The following is a 20,725-nucleotide window of genomic DNA, read 5'->3' as shown; positions in this document are numbered from 1 at the left end:
TCAATATTTAGGCCAATGGTTTGTTTCTCTGGACACTGGTTTATAGAGCAAATGCATGCAAACCATTATTCGGTCATCCCACAATTACTAGCGGATGACTGTGACAGGCATTCAATGAGAAGACAAAAGGCATAATAAACCCTGCTCACCCAGGGAATTCCTCTAATTAAAGGTGGCAGCGAATTGCAAAACAGAACTCAAGTTTCATACAACATCTGACGCTGGCAGCTGTCTACTGCAAGCAGTTCATTCAGATGCCATCCCAGCGTGCTCTGACTTAAATAACTTGACTGAAGTTGACAGATATGACGAGGGCAAAGCGGTAAATCTTCAAATGCACAGAAGAAGCTATTCAACAAAAAAATCTAGCAAACAAGAGTTCACGTTTTAATGAAATTAGATTATATTATTTATTTTTAATGTCCTGTATTAGGGTGAAACATAATAATTGTGTACTTACATGATCTTACTTAATGTGTAATTTTAAATTACTTTGAAATGGTTACCATTTACCGAAATATCATTTATAATGTAAAACAATTTAAAAGACAGAGAAAGTATTTTAAGAGGACATGTAAATACAGTATACTGAGAAATGTAACAGTATATTGATTGTACACTGAATGTAAAATATACAATTCACAATTTAATTTTGTCAACAATATGTTATTCTCAATTAATTTCCACTTGGTAAGTATTTTCCAAAACCAGGCATGAACAAAACTATATACCCAACACCTGCAACAAAATAAAAAACATTTCGAAAATAAATAAAGGGCTTCACTCTAGAGTGTTTATTCGCTGCATTTTCTATGGTAAAAAATCAAACCTATGGAACTGAATACTAACTTTCACACCTGAGCATAATCGCTGCGAAAATTAAATCAAAACAAGTTTGATATTTGGATGAAAAACGCCTTGATCGCCACCCTGTCCTGCTAAATTTGGATATAATCTGAAAGCAATATGGACCGGTGCAAGCTGCTACATGGTTATTGCTCCCAAGAAGAAGAAAGAGAAGAATGTGGATTCATCTTTTAATAACAAGCAGGAGCTGAAATATACTGTATATAATTATATCATCTCAAATCGTGTTATTGGTAACAAATAATCTCAACAGTGTTATTGGCAACAAAAACATTTTTTAAACAAAATTAGAAACAGACAGGACTACCAAACGCATTTTTTTTTTTTTACTAAACAATACAGTAAACACAGGTGGATGTCAATGCAGATGTAATGTCAGACAGCGTTTTACATATTGGGGGAAGAATACACATATACTAACATATGACATAAAACCGTTTTACACAGTTTAATTTGCTGTAAATACAATACCACTTATCTGCATATGCTACTGGATATAATTAGACACGTCATTTTGTTTTGTAGTTAAGTCTCTATTTAATAATGGGCCCCAGTATCTCATAGCACTTTCTAGAAGCTACACTCGGACATTTAAAGAAATCCTGTGGATATTTATTTTAACATACCAATAGTGCTTACTTTCTGTTTTCCCCATATTTTCCCATAATTTCTATTTGTATTCTTTATTGAGGGCAGCTGACCCTCTGAACTGATATAAATGCCAATGTATGTGAGCAGTTTTGAAGCCTACACATTACCTTAAGTGTAGTGTTCCATGTAGTTAAAATATATATATATATATATACACACACACATATATATATATATATATATATACACACACACATATATATATATATATATATATACACACACATATATATATATATATATATATATATATACATATATATATATATATATATATATATATATATATATATATATATATATATATATATATATATATATATATTAAAAATAATAATAATAATATTAATAATTTCAAACATAATTAAAAAAAAAAAAAATGACCTTTTAAAATAGATTTGTTTCTTCCAGAGATATAGAAAAGTAGAGAATATGAATATGCAATAACCTCCTACTGTTGCAAGGACACAGAGTGGCATGCAGATATCAAGGGGGAAGAACGCTGGAGTACCAACACAGCTAAAACTGTAGGGAATGTAAACACACATGGCATGCTTCCTGATAATGTAAAACAGTCAGGAGGCAACCTATTGAAACATGTCATATTCTGAGACTAAGGAATTAGATTGCACTGTAGAACTGAACATTCCATCTTATACAATGAAAAACAGAAACAAACAGGGGGCAATAAGACACGACATTCATTGAAAGTATTTTTTTATTGATGAAAAAAAAGCAAGGGTAAAAGGTGGTCTAGAATATAAAACAATGCTGTGCGAATTTAAAAAAAAAAAAAAAAAAAAAAGATTACAAGTAAAAATAATTAAACAAATACAAACCTTATTGTTGTTCTCAAAGTGCTACATGGCTGATTGGAGATAGAACAGACTTTTCTAATTTACTACTATTTGAGGATAGAGGGATTTTTTTTTCTTTGTGCACATTACTACAGTGCTAGTAAAATCCCTTTTAGGAGGCAGTTGAAGCATTCCTCCTAATGGCATCGTGTTACTGTTAGCTGACTGGCTGCCATCCACCGTCGGGCCTGTATACCAGGGAAGCTGCAGTATGCCCCGAGTGGTATGTGTTGAGCTTCTACACTGCACGCCATGCTTTGTCCCGTTTGGCAGGCAACGTTCTTTTTTTTGCCTCATTGTCTGGTGTATCCTCATACATCTGTGACGCGTGGAGAACATTCATACTGACAGACTTCCTATTGTTTTGGGGAAAGCGGCTTTGTCGGAGTGAAGACAGAGCCACAGTTCGGGATAATTACATTGCTTAATTAATCAAGACACACACACACACACACACAAACAATTTGCAAATCATTGCCTGGTTGCCAAGCAGTCGGATATAAATGACAGCCAAAAAAAAAAAAAAGGTTGAACATTGTAACAGCTATGTGATCGGAAAATTGCTAAATAATGATACAATTTAAGTGAAGGCTAAATCATCTTATGTTAACATTTACTCCAGGTGTCTCTGTTTAAAATACAAACAAAAAGGGCAGCATACTGATTGTAAAGGGCCATGTGTTGCCATGGATTCTGTAACCTGATAGAGGGAGCAGCCTTCTCACTCGATTAGAAAATGCAATTCAAATGCAATGAGCCAAAGCCACCACGATAGGTACAACAGATAGGCAGATAGAAAGCTAGACAGAGACACAGTTTACATGATTTAAAATTACATAACACTAGATATGTTCTGTATATAATCTAATGTAGCACAAATGACATAGTAGTGACAATTGTATTGTTGTTGCTGCTGCTGCTGGCTGCCCCGGGATAGTATTATAAATGAGATATTTGATGTCAATAGTCTTTATCCTAGATAAATTAATCGCTCATGTGGCTAAATGAAGTTATTTTTAGATATTTTCATTGTGACATACTGCAACGCAAACATATTCCATTGCTAAGCATACAGCATATTGTTTAAAGCAATCTACAGAAACGCTGATATTCACAAAATACTAAATATTATAACATAAAATACTAAATATTTTAATATAGAAGTGCATTTTTATCAAAAAATATCCTCATCTAAGCAGCGCTTCAAATAAGGGTTTTTGTCTAATTTTAACACTGAGTGTAAAATGTATTTTCAGGGGGTAGAATGCAACATTACCTTGAAGTCATGACTAATCTCGATAAATACTGTACAATATTTAATAGTAATGGGGTAAACATTAAAAAAGGCTTCCATTTTAACTACTGTACAACCACGCGTGTGTTCTATAGGGTTCTTTATCATCTCAGTGCATTTTTTTTTAGGTATCACACTGACTCTGCAAATTAATTACGTTACTTATATTTTAACATTAAATTCTTAAATTCGGTGAACATGTTAAAACTTCAATATAAAGCCATACAGATAAATCAAATAAGGAAATGCATTAATATGTTATCAAACAGTTTGTTTAATATTAAGGCCCCTTTTTTTGCGGTTGCCTCTGACGATGGTTCCAGTTGGATTTGTATCTGGACTGGGGTGTTTACGCTTCAACAGTGTAGCTTCGAATTTTCCAATTCTTATTGTGATTGGCTGTAAAGACAACAGGGCTAGCCAGAGATTGGATAATGTTTGTTGTGTTGGTTTGTCTTGTGTACAGTTTCCTAGTAAATTAAGACATTGTATTCTGGGACATGAAGTTATTAGTGGAATTTTTAGGGGAGGCGGACAGGCTGTGCAGGAAAATTTAATGTGTATTTTGGATTTTTTAATGAGTAAAAACAGCAGGCACACAGCTTATCTAGACTGCTGCATCTGCTGCATGCTGCAATACTTTACAAAACACCGGGTGTGAAGAACGCTGACAAACTCTGCGCTGCCTTGTAAAAAGTAATAACACCTTCAAATGAGTTAGGATAGCTAGTCTTCTTACTGATACCTTATTTATAGAAAATTGAAACATTTGTGTCATAAAATTATTAATATTGTGTGCGGTGAGCTTGTTTGTTTTCACTGTGTCCACCAATGACAAATACTGTTGGGCATATTTTTTTCATGACATATCTGAACAATAGATTTGAACAACTGATACAGGATATTTTCTAAAATATTTGTTTTATCTTTTCCTTCACTTATTTATGTGTTCAATCATTTTGAGTAGTGCTGAGTTCAGTTGGTCCAATATTGAGTTTTAATAATTCCCCTGTTTGGTTCTAGCGGGAAGGTAGTAAGGTATTCAGATGAACTGCTACTGCTACTGCTACTGCTTGTGTTTAAATCTATCAGTGAAACTTAAATACAATCCATACCTGTGGTTTCTTCATGATCTGTATGAAGAACATGTGATTCTTCATTGGATAAATAATGATCAACACATCCCCGAAATCTGTAGGTATAATGCCCCTGCGGTAGTCCCTTGTGTGCTCAGACCAGACGATATGAACCTCGTCATTTCCCAGGTGACGAAGCTGCAACAGCAAATTGGTTCTTGATTAATAGTAGTGATGGCTGGAGTTTATTAGATGAAACATTTACAGACAACGGAACACTCTTGGTTAAATCATCAGCACACAGATAGTTAAAATTATTTAACTATACGTACTACAATGTTTAATTACCTTGGAAAATCTGTGGCAATACATCTGCAATATAGTTACCCCCTCCCCCCCCAACACAGAACAAACCACTGTAACATATGCATGGGCATATCACTTGCTGGATCCGATTACTTTGAAACTGATGAGGCAGTACAGACAAATGTTCTCCAAAAGCTACTGTTTCTATTATTTTTTACAAAATTTGTATTTATTTATTTTTTGTGCCGAAGTGTTTAGCTTGGCTTAGATTATATCAATAAGTTATGTTATTTGATTGATCAATTGATTTTAATAGAACTGTAGAAAGTTGCCATTTTCACTGTAGCACCACAGCTACAGCGATAGGTGTTCTACTGACCATGGTAGTGAAAAGGACCCCCACTCCATTTCATAGAAATGCAATAGGATGCTGTTAGAAAGGTGCAACATCAAGACCTCTGATTCCTAAAGCAGTCCCTGCAATGCAGGTGTCAGTTACCCATTCTGAGCCCAGTATAGCTCAACAAACTGGCAAAGGAAATAAAAAAAAAGAAAGCACTAGTGTACCAAGTAACAATGCATCTTATAGATGACTAAATCTTGATTGTTATGGTGCTTTACTGCTTCCCAATATATCTGCCCTTGGGCAGTGCATTTGCCTCAGTCACATTGCCTCTTGTTAACCCCGATTCCTCCCCCTGAAGCCTGCTGTGTAACAAGTGCTTGTTCCTCTTGTCTTATAAAAGCAGACTTCTTTCTTAGCTGACTTGTCGTGTGCCCCAGTAATGTATGCCCTGGTACAGAAAGTGCCTGCAGCGGCCCCCTCTGTGTAAGCAAAGGGCTGCATGACATGCCTCAGTCCACTTGTCACCCTGACACTGGCACTGCACCGCACAGCCTGACCTCCTTGTCCAGCTAACTGCATTAACAAGGCCAGCTGCTCCAGCCCTCAATTGGATTGAAGAATTCCTTTTTTTGTGGAGGAGGCATGACCACTAAGAAACAGTCAGGTCTGCCAAAAGAGTGCTGTCTGGAGACTGATAATGTGCCCCTTTCATTCCCCTCCACTCAAACTGTGAGGCTGCCAATTTGTTTTCCTGATGCCGCTCAGCCTCGGGCTACAAAGGGCCTTGTAAGATTGAAGTGGAATTATAGTGCTTGGAGTCAAATGAATTGGACAAATCCAATAGCACAACTCTGTCCCCCAGCTTCGCAAACCCCTTCAGCAGTTAAATTAGCTGGTGGAAATCTAATCTTGCAAAAGCTAACACATTTCTCTGGCTAGCGGGCTAAAGTTCAGTATGGGGTCACTAGTGCTTTACGGGAGCTGATGAATTTGCCACACTCCGGAACATTATCTGATAGCAGGAATCACTTTGGCAGTCTTGCGGCTCATTTTTCACTGAAACTGCAATTCAGAGAGGTAGAGCATACTTATACAGCCACTGATTTCTCCCTCTGGCTAGAATATTCACACCAATATAACACCTCATGCCATCCACAAGTGTCTTACCTTTAATTTGTCTATCTCTGTTACTTTGCAAGGTACCTGCTTTATTAGGGCAAGGTCATATCAAAACCAGCAGATTCAAGTTAAGGAGAACATTGCTGATAGTAGTGTGTTTTCATTACAAACGGTATAAAATAGTTTTACTCTCCACTGCAAAAAATAAAAATGGAGGACCACAATATAAACTTAAAATCATATATACTTATATAAAAAACACATATTGCTGACATTTTTTAACTCGTCTGAAAAGGCTCCATGAGGTGAAATGAAAATCGACAAGAAATTTTGCATTGCGCTAAGCATTTGATCTGAAGCCTGTGCAACACTGATATGCTTCCCCACCTCCCTTGCCCGAAATGATACTTGAGGAGTTTTATAGAAGGCATTTTTGCTGGAAATCCAAAATTATTGTTAGCAGAAAAACAGAGAATTGTGAAAATGTAGGTGACATTTAAATAATCCACTAGTTAAAGCTTTGATATCATTATACCCTCAGAATGGAACTCATAGGAATGCTACAGTTACCTTTCTCGTCAGCGAGTCGTCTGGATCCGACGGCATCCTTGTGGACACGTGGAAGATCACTTCCACAGTAGAGGTAGCGAAGTAAGGGGCTGTCTGACCTGTGCTGCCATTGCGCTGCAGGCCACCCATGAATCCACAGTGTGTTGAGAGGTCCACCTGGTGGGATACAAACAACCAGCTCTTAATAAAGCTTGGGCTAACCACAGCTCAACACATGAGTAAAGTTATTAATTTTGAAGAACATTCAAATCTAAGCACTGCTATCTAGTTTCTAAGAAATGTAAACTTCAATGTCTATTGCAAAGCCCAGAAGTACATCCCCCATTTTGACTCTGTGTGGGTTATAATGATTCCCTATCGGACCTGGGTCTACAAATAATGGATATAAAATGATGCATTAAATAGGTGTACTGTAGAAAAGTAGTGTAAAATTATATATATATATATACAGACGTGCTCAAATTTGTTGGTACCCTTACAGCTCATTGAAATAATGCTTCATTCCTCCTGAAAAGTGATGAACTTAAAAGCTATTTTATCATGTATACTTGCATGCCTTTGGTATGTCATAGAATAAAGCAAAGAAGCTGTGAAAAGAGACGAATTATTGCTTATTCTACAAAGATATTCTAAAATGGCCTGGACACATTTGTTGGTACCCCTTAGAAAAGATAATAAATAATTGGATTATAGTGATATTTCAAACTAGTTAGTTTCTTTAATTAGTATCACACATGTCTCCAATCTTGTAATCAGTCATTCAGCCTATTTAAATGGAGAAAAGTAGTCACTGTGCTGTTTGGTATCATTGTGTGCACCACACTGAACATGGACCAGAGAAAGCAAAGGCGAGAGTTGTCTGAGGAGATCAGAAAGAAAATAATAGACAAGCATGGTAAAGGTAAAGGCTACAAGACCATCTCCAAGCAGCTTGATGTTCAACAGCTGCAAATATTATTAAGATGTTTAAGGTCCATGGAACTGCAGCCAACCTCCCTGGGCGCGGCCGCAAGAGGAAAATCGACCCCAGAGTGAACAGAAGGATAGTGCGAATGGTAGAAAAAGAACCAAGGATAACTGCCAAAGAGATACAAGCTGAACTCCAAGGTGAAGGTACGTCAGTTTCTGATTGCACCATCCGTCGCTTTTTGAGCGAAAGTGGGCTCCATGGAAGAAGACCCAGGAGGACTCCACTTTTGAAAGAAAAACATAAAAAGCCAGATTGGAATTTGCTAAAATGCATATTGACAAGCCACAATCCTTCTGGGAGAATGTCCTTTGGACAGATGAGTCAAAACTGGAGCTTTTTGGCAAGTCACATCAGCTCTATGTTCACAAACGAAAAAATGAAGCTTTCAAAGAAAAGAACACCATACCTACAGTGAAACATGGAGGAGGCTCCGTTATGTTTTGGGGCTGCTTTGCTGCGCCTGGCACAGGGTGCCTTGAATCTGTGCAGGGCACAATGAAATCTCAAGACTATCAAGGCATTCTGGAGCGAAACGTACTGCCCAGTGTCAGAAAGCTCTGTCTCAGTCGCAGGTCATGGGTCCTCCAACAGGATAATGACCCAAAACACACAGCTAAAAGCACCCAAGAATGGATAAGAACAAAACATTGGACTATTCTGAAGTGGCCTTCTATGAGTCCTGATCTGAATCCTATCGAACATCTATGGAAAGAGCTGAAACTTGCAGTCTGTAGAAGGCACCCATCAAACCTGAGACAGCTGGAGCAGTTTGCTCAGGAAGAGTGGGCCAAACTACCTGTTAACAGGTGCAGAAATCTCATTGAGAGCTACAGAAAACGTTTGATTGCAGTGATTGCCTCTAAAGGTTGTGCAACAAAATATTAGGTTAGCGGTCCCATCATTTTTGTCCATGCCATTTTCATTTGTTTTATTATTTACAATATTATGTTGAATAAAAAATCAAAAGCAAAGTCTGATTTCTATTAAATATGGAATAAACAATGGTGGATGCCAATTACTTTTGTCAGTTTCAAGTTATTTCAGAGAAAATTGTGCCTTCTTCGTTTTTTGTGGAGGGGTACCAACAAATTTGAGCACGTCTGTATATATATATATATATATATATATATATATATATATATATATATATATATATATCATGTAAGAATAAATCATGGATTTGAATATAAACAATAACAAGCAGTTGTCATGCCGTCAAACACCTATAAATACCTCCAATGTTTTGATTCAAACACAGGCTCCCTTGAGAAAGATATGTACAACATATCAAAATGTTGGGCAGCTGGCTCTTTGAGCTAAATAGATATATAATTTTACACTACGTTTCTACATTACACCTATAATAATAATATACAATATATTATCAGATATATCACAATCAGATCACTACAGTTCTAGAATATATGTAGACTAAATAGTTGAATCAATCTGATACAGGCATTATCAGGCAGTAATGATGAGCAGACCCAGGTTCTATGTACTATAGTTGTTTAAACATGCTATTTAAATGATCCAATATAAAACATTAAGGGCCAATGCATTTACTAACCCTATCCCACAGCAGGTTTCATACATATGTACAGCTATGGCCAAAAGTTTTGCATCACCTTATAGAATTAACACATTTTACTTCATAAAGATGAATGAGACCTGCTGAATAATGGTACGTTAACATATTGAATTACACACCGCTTTGTAGTTTTCCATATGCTTAATGAAAAACTGACAAAAATCAAAAAATGTGGACATTTCAAAATCTAACATGAAATACTGTACTACTGTTATGGCTTCCGGTTGACCTTTGCAATATCATTTTGTAGTTTCTTTGATTACATGGTGTTAAATAAAATATCTAAATTACATATTATGTTCATTCATATATATAGAGATTATATTATATATTGGGAAGTGATGCAAAACTTTTGGCCATAGCTGTATATACTGTAGTTCCAGTAAATGTGATTCTGGTACAAGCATTTTAATAAAGAGCAGGACATTATTGTCTCCCTTTATGAATTGCATTAAAAAAAGCAGATACCTCCCAGCCAAGTCCTGAGACAAAGTCTTCATAGGCTTGACTGCCTCCGGTGTTTGAGAGAATGGAGCACTTGTCCTCCTGGCCGTCCCCAATATAAAACACAGCTATCTTGTGTGTTTCTCGGCTGCAGCAGAGACAGGGGTTAGTTTGTGTATTATGCGTTATCTTTCAAATGATAGTGTAACCACACGGGTGTTGAATTCAGTATCTGTACTGTTATCATGTTTAAATGTTTATTAGCTGGAACATTACTACACACCCATTACTTACTGTAAGCAGCAGGCATGGTTAATAATTAATTTTATTAATTGCTCCTGAGATAAATACCATATGGTAAAAGATAGGGAATGAGGCAGAAAAGGGCCATTTAAGTATAAAGATCCAGAGATATAAAGATAACACCCTAATATTTGCTAAGTATTTTTTCAGCTTAATTCTTAGCATTTTTTAAAAATATTTTTTAAAAAGTGTTTTGCATGAATTTGTATGGAGTACATTTTGAACACTGTTTTTAAGTCATACTTTCATACCTGAACAGTTGATTATTGCAGATCTCTTCAATGAACAGGCTGCAGTGGATAATATCAGTGTTGGGGGAATTAAATGCGTGCCTGACATTTAGTGCTGCTTTTAATATTCAGAGTGTTTTTCACACATTGCAATTTCAAGTGTGTGTCGAGGGATCGCAATCACGGGGTTCCCACTGTGCTGGTGTGTTGGGGATGAATGCTCCCCACTGAGGGTTGCATCAGTATTTAACAAGTTGCAATACATAAGGTCACACTTGTAACAAGGGGATCTGTTTGGGTTTGCACTCTCTTATCTGTTGTTCTGTGAAAAATATGTTATAAGCTACTGCAAGTTTTCACAACGGAGATTCTACAGCTTGGGGGCAGATTTAATTTACCCTTCCTAGAATAAAATAGCACATTTGTGGAAAAAGGAAAGAAAAGTACAATAAAAACAACCTGGGAAGCTAATTTTCTTATGTTATAATTAGGGCTTCGGATTTTTGGTTTTAACCGATAAAAATAAAACACCCCCAATACAAAAAAAATGAAATCAGTGTTCTCCAGCAGGTTATCCTGTGCTGCTGGGCAATGTCCCTCCTTCCTGACTTATATCTATCATTGATTTGTTCTGAATACTTTAAACCCACCCCAACTACTGAGTGGCAGCACATTCCTACATTTCTACTGGACATTCTGCTTGCGAGATTACAATTAGGAATGGAGGCTTGTTTGCAGAATTTAAAGCTATATTACAGTTAAGACACAGGGGATTTAAAACAGAATTGCAAATTGTGGCAAAATGTTAAAAAATGCCTACATGCAAAAACCCCAGAAGAATGTGCCTGTGACCATAAGGATTTCGTTGTGGAAGACAGCAAAGGAAAGAAGGTACAACTTAAGTGTGAAAGTACTGTCGAGTTACTACTGTACATATTTTGACAAAAAAAAAAAAACACCCAAGCATTTTGGAAAGTATCCGAAAACAATAATTTCTACAGCATATAAAAAGTGAAATCTCCGAAAAAAAATTATTAACATAAAAAACTTGAAAATTACTAAAAATATGCACTGAAAAATGAAATTAAAAAACAGAAAAACAGAAACCCTAGTTATACTGTATAACAGGTCCCCTAGCTGCACTATACCAGGCTGTTTATCAGCAGTTAACATTTAGGTTATTCCTTATGCGAGAATGACATGGATGTAACCTTTGCCTTGTGCTGTAAATCACACTTACCATTGTCTTGAATCCAAGTTTTTAAGTTCTCTCAAGAGCTTTGAGTTTTTTTTCAGTAGATGGAAACTTTTTCTGTTGGGTAAACATACAAACAAGGCGTAAACTATTTTCTGTTTATGCAGAAATATACTTTCTGCAACATTAAACCAACATTAACCCAACCAAGCTGTTCTGTGTGAACGAGACATGACTCCAACATTTCTATGGACTCCAAGCTATTTACTTACAGAAACAGATCATTATGTTTATTCAGTCCTCTGTTCACAGTGTCACAGAAACTAACACATTTTTTTATCGGATTTCAGAAAACTTTAAATGTTGAAAAAATAGTCTTATCAAAAAATCATAACATTGTTTGCATGCAAAACTTCACTGTTCAAATTTTGTATTTATACCCTTGATCAGTCACTAGTTCAATTTGAATTAAAACCCTTAATAAACACCACATAATCAAATTATATAACAGTAGAATTATAAGAGAACAGAAAGATATATGTTTGAATGTATAAAGATGCAGGCCAGTATTAATAAACCTGATGGACAGCCCAAGGTTATTAGACTTTCAGAGCTCTAGCCTTCAGCAATAATGAGGAAAGACTGTGATATCCAGCTACACATGTATTGTCTTTCCTGTCACAAGTGTAAGATCTTACTCTGAAGGGAAAAAACAAACACATAGACACTTGATAGCCTTAAGCACAAAGTGTAATACACTAATCTACGTGTCTCAGGAATGAAAACCCTTGAGGTCTGGGATGCTGCTTCCAGTATGGGTGCGATAACACGGGGAGACTGATTTTAAATGCATCATTTTTCAAAGGCCCTGGTCCTCTCTCCTTGACCACAGATGTGGAATGTTTGAGCTCTAAGGCATAAGGCTTTCTTGGTCTGTATTAATGGGCTTGGTGTTCTTTTTTGTGGTGTTTTAATAAACTCTTTAAAACAAAAGATTGTCCAAGCAGCTGGGTAAAATATATTCACAATAATGGATGCAGGACAGCACTTTTGGAAATCTCAATGCCTGACAACTATAAACTGAGTTTGTGTCACTGATTTATTAAAGTATTTTTTTAAAAGCCTGATTCTATTTGTATCTTCTCACCCCAAAACTATGGCAAATCCTAGTCATTTCAGTTTATCTGACATTTATTTTGAATGCTCCCAGTTTTAACAGGTTGTATAATTGTAGGCAACTATTTTTAAGCAAAATAAGATGGTAAAAAAATGGTAGTGGTTTATCTCACATTATTGTTTATAAGATAATCCCCTCCCCCAAAAAAAGGTAATAATTTTTTTTTTTTTTTTTTTAAAGGCCTACCTCCGATCCCAGGAATTCATGCCCAGATCATTCAGCAGGAGCCTACAGAAGTAGAAAGGTGCTTTGGGCTCTTGAGGAGCCGGTTCTTTCTGACTGTCTACTTTCATGCTTATGTCACTGTGCCACCTCTTGACATGTGCCTCTTCTTGGGAGCTCTGTCTTAAGATGGCTTCCATTATGGTGTGCTCCTGCTCATGACTCATACCCAACGGTGGAGGAGCTGGATCATTGAGCTTCCCCTGCTGCTGGGACAGGCACTCTGGACTACTGCTGCCCAGGTTCTCCAGCAGGTTATCCAACACGTCCTGCCCTTCTTCACTGTTACCTTCAGAGTCCCAACTCATTGGGTGCACTTTCTGTCGAGGCCTGGCACTGCCCCACGGTACTTTTATATGTTGGTCTTTACAGCTACTGGATGACTGTCCATCTAAAGGTCCATAAAGAACGCCACCATCCCATGAATACTTTCCAGAGATGTCTCTCACAATGACTCGGACATCTGCTGCAGCTCCATGAGGCTCGCCAGCTCCAGTCTTTTCTGCAGGGATCTGCAGATAAGAAACGAGGGTGCTGTCGTTGAACACAAACAGCTGCAGGTTAGGACTCTTGAAGACCTCGGAAGACAGCTCAGAAGACTCCACATAGTCGTTGTCGTGGTTCTCGCTGATGAGGCTGTGAAGAATGGCAGGCCCTCCGCTGAGTGGATGGTGGCTCAAGTGGTTCGCAAGGTGCGTCATGATCATGCGTGCAGTCAGAGGAATCAGTTCCATGTTCCTCCTTTTCTTCTCTAAAAACAAAATATCCCAAGTTAACGAGACATGGGGAACAAAAAGGAAAGCATCCTTGGGGTGATATTTTCAAGGGATTTCATTTCTTACCAGTAGAAATCTTAGCATGTGTGTTCTCTACCATCCCCTATTGTTGTTTCTGCTCATTATTTACCATGGTTATTAGCAATTTCAGAAAAAAATATCCTATTTAAGCTTCTTAAAGCTAGATTTCTGGATAAGAGGTGGTTTTGTAAATGGTTGTACAACTGTAACATCTGCCCCTCGCATAAGGCGTTCGGCGTATCTGTGAGTTAGGAACATCTCTTTACATAATCACACTGTCACATGGGGCTGGGATTTCAGACACACATCCCTAGTGATCATTTTAAGCCACTGAACTTCAGTTATTCAGTACCTCGATCCTATGGCTTGTAAATGTGAAAATGGGTAAGAGGAAAAATGATAATGTAAAAAGTGGAACAGCGAAGTATGTGTCTTTAAATGCTTCTTAAATATGATGGCAGACTCAATCCTGACCCATGAGTTAAAGATTTGTGAATAGGGACCAGTGTCATATTTCCAAGTCCCCTAAAAACCTTGCTATCAAAGACAAGTTCAGAGTGTAAAAAGAAAATTGTGAAACTGCAACAAATGCCAAAGACTACAGGGAAAACAATAACAGGTCATTTGGTTTTAAATTAATAATGATTTAATAATCAATTCTAAATATATAATTATTATGTTTTCAGTGGCACATACAATCCCAAATGAAAGCTCAGATGAGTTTACTAAATATATATTTAGGTTTCTATTTGAAATAAAAATATAATTGATAAAAGGCCTAGCGGATTATCAAATAAAGTGTTTTTATAGAGGCACGGCTGTAGTAAATTAGGAGTAATCTGTTTAATTGCATAGATGATAATTGCATACATCTGGGCAAATGCATTATCAAATGAATCACAATGCCTATAAAATACACTTATTCGTTTTTGATAACTGCATATTACTTACAGTGTTCGCGCTAGGCCGCGCCATTGCGGCAATGACCCCCTGAAATAAAAAATGTGCCGCTGAATTTCTCTTAACGCGCCCGTATGTCCCCCTTCCCAGACGAGACGCAATACCAATACACAGTATATGAATGTATTTTTTATTACCATGACATGTCTGACAACAGGCTAATCTTTTTTTACATGTTTGTTTACACTTGCGTTTTCATAATTAAACTCCTGTGCTTTTATTCTCCAGTCCAGTAGAATGCGCTCACACCCACCCTGGTTACAGTCAGTTTCACAGTAAAACCTGGACGACAACATGGCCCGGCGCAAATATAACCTTGTATCCCTGTTACACCCGACCATTACTTCTGGAAGAATAAGTAATCAGCTTCGGCAGTGACTTTTGAAATGCAGGCTATTATATTTGTGCTTAAAAATACTGTGAAATTCACCCGCTGTTAACTTATCTATTTGCTAGACAAAATATCTGTCTGATGTTTGGAGATGTGGAGTGATCTAGCAAGTGAATGGGAGAAGTTTGAAGTTGTGCATAGACAGTGCAATACAGTTTATAGACGAAGTGCAGTAGATTTGTGAAACGAAAACCGCATTGATTAAAAAAAAAAAAAAAAAAAAGTAGACTACGGTAATGTTATAAAATATGTGAAATGGGTCTTTTCTATGACAAAAAATGTTAAATTTATGTCCCAAAATAATTCAGTATGTGTTATGCACCATAAGCGCCATTTCGCCAGTAGGCCTATAATGGCATTTATATATAAAAAATTATATATAGTGAACTTTTCATATATATCAGTGTATGTGATTTTATACAGCACTGTATATAATACATCTTGCATTGAGATAACCCCACTGGAATCGGAATAAAGGAAATTATTATGTACAGTTCACGTGCAGTCACGGTTTTGGTAAGTAGCATTTTCAAAACCATATCATTATGTGCAGTATTAAAATATAGCAAATCCACAAAACCAACAAAATACGTATTTTATATTTGACATTTTACTTTTATTGTTCTGTGTAACACGGGCCATCGTTTAACCTTGAAAAAAATGCAATACAGTATGTGAAGCAGATATGTGTTTATCATATCAACATCAACGCGTGTTGTAAAAATAAAGCAAAATTGCTTTGAAAACTGTTCAAAATATTTACTTGGGGGCTAAGAATGAAAAATGTCAAAAAAAAAAAAAATGCCATTTTTGATATGGCAATTGTCAAAATAAAGGGGCAGCTAGTAGGTAAGAATTTACCAGTCAGGACAATGGCATTTAAATACGACTATTAATCTTTATCTGTTGGTAATGTGGTTTCTTCTAATGCAGTGGTTTTTAAACTCGGGAACGCGAGAAAAATTCTGAAATGCCAGACAGCGCATTTTACTTAGTACCACTTCACAATCTATTGCAAACTTTTATCATGTAATCAACGTTTAATTGCTAACACCAGACTGCTGTGCTGTGACAGAGAGTTCAGTGCACACGTGGCTAATTTACATATTAAATATGTACGTTATAAATAAACTCTGTTGTTTAAATGTCATATAAACAGTTGGGCGGTTACTGCAGTCTGTCTGGGATAAAAAAAAAAAAATACATATTTTTTTAAAAAAACTAAAAGCCTAGTCTTTAACTCATTTTATTTCCTGTGTGCGTTCATGCCTGCAAGTCGATATATATATATATATTTTTTTTTTCAATGACCCGATTAAAGTTTATTGTAACTTAAGTACTATTGGTTCATTTCAAAATACATAATGTTGGCCAATAAGAAACCACAATACTGCATGCGGTCTAGTTTGACAAGCCGTTACGTCTGGTGTGAGTTTTTAGCTTTCAATCCAGTGAACAAATTTGCATTGTTGGCTCAATACTAGTACATTACTAGCAAAGTGCGATCAAGACGAAATACCGTCAGAGATTAAAAACGCCAAAAATGTCTTGCGACTGAAGCTCTCTCCAATTTCCCTGCCATCATCAGAGATTTGTGTGGTAACAAGCAGGGACATCCATCACATACTAGGTAAGCGTTTTATTATTGTTTTTTAATTAGCCTCAGTACTGTACGTTTTAGTCGCCAAGAATTAAAAAAATGCCAATATGTTTTCGTAATGAGGTCAGCTATAGAGAGCCGTGGATAGTGAACTTTTCTTTGCCTTTTCTGTAATTGTATTATCAATAAAAATACATGATTGCCATTTGCTATCATGGAATAGTCCTATGTAATTTCTGAGTGACTGAGTTTAGCATGGAGGCTTTGTTGATTTTAATTAATTAGTAATTACAATAAAATGATGTTGAACAACTAGAAACCTGTTTGAGGGACTATTTTTACCCAAAAGTAAATATATATATATATATATATATATTACACAGTACTGTGCAAAAGTTTTAGGCAGGTGTGAAAAAATGCTGTAAAGTAAGAATGCTTTCAAAAATAGACATGTTAATAGTTTATATTTATCAATTAACAAACTGCAAAGTGAGTGAACAGAAGAAAAATCTACATCAAATCAATATTTGGTGTGACCACCCTTTGCCTTCAAAACAGCATCAATTCTTCTAGGTACACTTGCACACAGTTTTTGAAGGAACTCAGCAGGTAGGTTGGCCCAAACATCTTGGAGAACTAACCACAGTTCTTCTGTGGATTTAGGCAGCCTCAGTTGCTTCTCTCTCTTCATGTAATCCCAGACAGACTCGATGATGTTGAGATCAGGGCTCTGTGGGGGCCATACCATCACTTCCAGGACTCCTTGTTCTTCTTTACGCTGAAGATAGTTCTTAATGACTTTCGCTGTATGTTTGGGGTCGTTGTCATGCTGCAGAATAAATTTGGGTCCAATCAGATGCCTCCCTGATGGTATTGCATGATGGATAAGTATCTGCCTGTACTTCTCAGCATTGAGGAGACCATTAATTCTGACCAAATCCCCAACTCCATTTGCAGAAATGCAGCCCCAAACTTGCAAGGAACCTCCACCATGCTTCACTGTTGCCTGCAGACACTCATTCGTGTACCGCTCTCCAGCCCTTCGGCGAACAAACTGCCTTCTGCTACAGCCAAATATTTCAAATTTTGACGCATCAGTCCAGAGCACCTGCTGCCATTTGTCTGCACCCCAGTTCCTGTGTTTTCGTGCATAGTTGAGTCGCTTGGCCTTGTTTCCACGTCGGAGGTATGGCTTTTTGGCCGCAAGTCTTCCATGAAGGCCACTTCTGACCAGACTTCTCCGGACAGTAGATGGGTGTACCAGGGTCCCACTGTTTTCTGCCAATTCTGAGCTGATGGCACTGCTGGACATCTTCCAATTGCGAAGGGAAGTAAGCATGATGTGTCTTTCATCTGCTGCAGTAAGTTTCCTTGGCCGACCACTGCGTCTACGGTCCTCAACGTTGCCCGTTTCTTTGTGCTTCTTCAAAAGAGCTTGGACAGCACATCTGGAAACCCCTGTCTGCCTTGAAATTTCTGCCTGGGAGAGACCTTGCTGATGCAGTATAACTACCTTGTGTCTTGTTGCTGTGCTCAGTCTTGCCATGGTGTATGACTTTTGACAGTAAACTGTCTTCAGCAACCTCACCTTGTTAGCTGAGTCTGGCTGTTCCTCACCCAGTTTTATTCCTCCTACACAGCTGTTTCTGTTTCAGTTAATGATTGTGTTTCAACCTACATATTGAATTGATGATCATTAGCACCTGTTTGGTATAATTGTTTAATCATACACCTGACTATATGCCTACAAAATCCCTGACTTTGTGCAAGTGTACCTAGAAGAATTGATGCTGTTTTGAAGGCAAAGGGTGATCACACCAAATATGGATTTGATTTAGATTTTTCTTCTGTTCACTCACTTTGCATTTAGTTAATTGATAAATATAATCTATTAACATGTCTATTTTTGAAAGCATTCTTACTTTACAGCATTTTTTCACACCTGCTTAAAACTTTTGCACAGTACTGTATATTCCATTATAATACTGTAACTTTTATAATTTTATCCATCACACACGCCAAGGCTTGTGCGTTTTGTTGTATCATGTTATTGTACAAACCTTTTTTTTCTGTTTTAATTTTATTATGACTGTATCTCAGATGGGGGTATGCGGTGGACTACTTTTTTGGAAAGGGGTATGTAGCTTAAAAAGATTGAAAACCCCTGTTAATGTGATCTGGTACAATGAATGTCCTCTACTCAGTGATACACCAGCATCACTGTGACACATTTCCCAATATTTTCCCCAAAAATGACAGTGAGTATTGTAGAGACACCTTGGTTGTATCTACAGCTTTACGGTTTTATTTTTTGTTCTTCAGAAACAAAAGGTCAGTAAACTCTGCTGGCACATTTAAAAACAAACAAAAATAAGAAATGGTGGTTGGTTCTGAATTATCAAGCATATTGACCCCCTCACCGAAGAAAATGTCCCCCTAAAATTTAGAGTGGGGGCCACATTGACCCTCAGTCTGTAAGTCCTGGAGCAAACACTGTACTTACATTAACATATTAGACAAAACAGCTATGTAATTTAAAGGAGTCACCTGGAGGGCTTTTCATTTGACTACTAATATAAATACTGTTAAGATTTCTTCCAGATCTGCTGTAATTTACATAAGCATAAGGTATTTATTGTTACTGAAAACCTTAAAAGTAAAACATATAAATATTTGACTGTGAAAACCAAAAAAAATAAAAAATGGCCCTACTTTTTGTTTTCAAAACTACTTAAATCACAGATCCATTAACTTATTTTAAAACACTCACTCAATTTTGGTTAATTCATTATAATAAACAGTGTATATCGAGCAACTTCAGCACATCTATGGTACACCACTTTTTCATGTCAAGAAAATGTTATGTTACTATCATAACCCTGGTTCCCGGAAATAGAAATGTAACCATTACCGAATGGGTATTTACCTCCTAAAGACCCGAATCCTGAATATTTATACCAAAGCTGCTCTGAGTCTGTGACACAGTTTTGACCCCGCCCCCAAGAGATGAAAAGGGCTGCTCTCACGGATCTCAGCGTAATTTTTCCTTCAATCCTGCTGCAATCATGGACACATCGACCTTGAAGGTTCATGGTTACACTTCTATTTCAGGGAACCAGGGTTATGATACTAACCTAATGTTCCCTTTCAAATACAAAATGTAACCATTATCAAATGGGTGAGTGTACCAAAGCTGTTGTAAGGGAAAGATTGCAAATTACTTGAATGCTACAAGGTTAAGGCGAAGGCTAAGCCAAAGGCTGGCCTGTGCGGTACCATTCAGAACCCCAGTAACAAGTTGCTAGGGTGAAAATGGGGACATTTTCACCTTTATGTCTCTGTTGAAAGGGTCGACTGAGAAGCCATCCTTAACACTCTAATTCCAAATCCAGGGTTTTGAGGATCCACGACATTAAGTCTATAAAACCTAGAGAAGTAGCCCACACCACTGCATTGCAAAAGTCTTTGACAGATGCACCCAGGAATAAAGCTCACGAAATTGCCATGTCCCTGGTGGAATGGGCAGTGAGCTTTTCTGGAGGGGGCAAGTTGGCCAGCTCATAGACCATATCTGCTATCCACTTGGACAGTCGCTGCTTAGACAGGGCATGACCATTGGACTTCGCCCCATAGCAGACAAAAAATAGTTCTGACTGCCTCCAACTATTCATCCTGTCAACATAGTACACCAGGGCCGAAACTGGGCAGAGCACATGCAGGTATCCCTCTCTGTCAGACTGGAAACAAGGTGGATGAACA

The 20,725-nt window shown here is 37.2% G+C and overlaps 1 protein-coding gene across 3 annotated transcripts in view; it reads right to left on the bottom strand.

Annotated features, from left to right (window-relative positions):
• Nucleotides 1–20,725, bottom strand: part of LOC117402736 (ral GTPase-activating protein subunit alpha-2-like) — a 179,479-nt gene that overhangs the window by 45,295 nt on the left and 113,459 nt on the right. For all 3 annotated transcript variants that reach the window (XM_034004162.3, XM_034004163.3, XM_034004164.3), the window contains 5 exons: nt 13,183–13,969; nt 11,865–11,936; nt 10,116–10,239; nt 7,087–7,242; nt 4,785–4,943 (listed from right to left, as the gene is read on the bottom strand). In XM_034004162.3, coding sequence (XP_033860053.3) covers nt 4,785–4,943; nt 7,087–7,242; nt 10,116–10,239; nt 11,865–11,936; nt 13,183–13,969 — 1,298 coding nt within the window. The remainder of the gene's footprint in view (nt 1–4,784; nt 4,944–7,086; nt 7,243–10,115; nt 10,240–11,864; nt 11,937–13,182; nt 13,970–20,725) is intronic.

Source organism: Acipenser ruthenus, chromosome 5, assembly GCF_902713425.1.
Source record: "Acipenser ruthenus chromosome 5, fAciRut3.2 maternal haplotype, whole genome shotgun sequence".
NCBI classification, from domain to species: Eukaryota; Metazoa; Chordata; class Actinopteri; order Acipenseriformes; family Acipenseridae; genus Acipenser; species Acipenser ruthenus.
The sequence above is the reverse complement of the archived record's forward strand: the minus strand, read 5'-3'. Positions and strand labels throughout refer to the sequence as shown.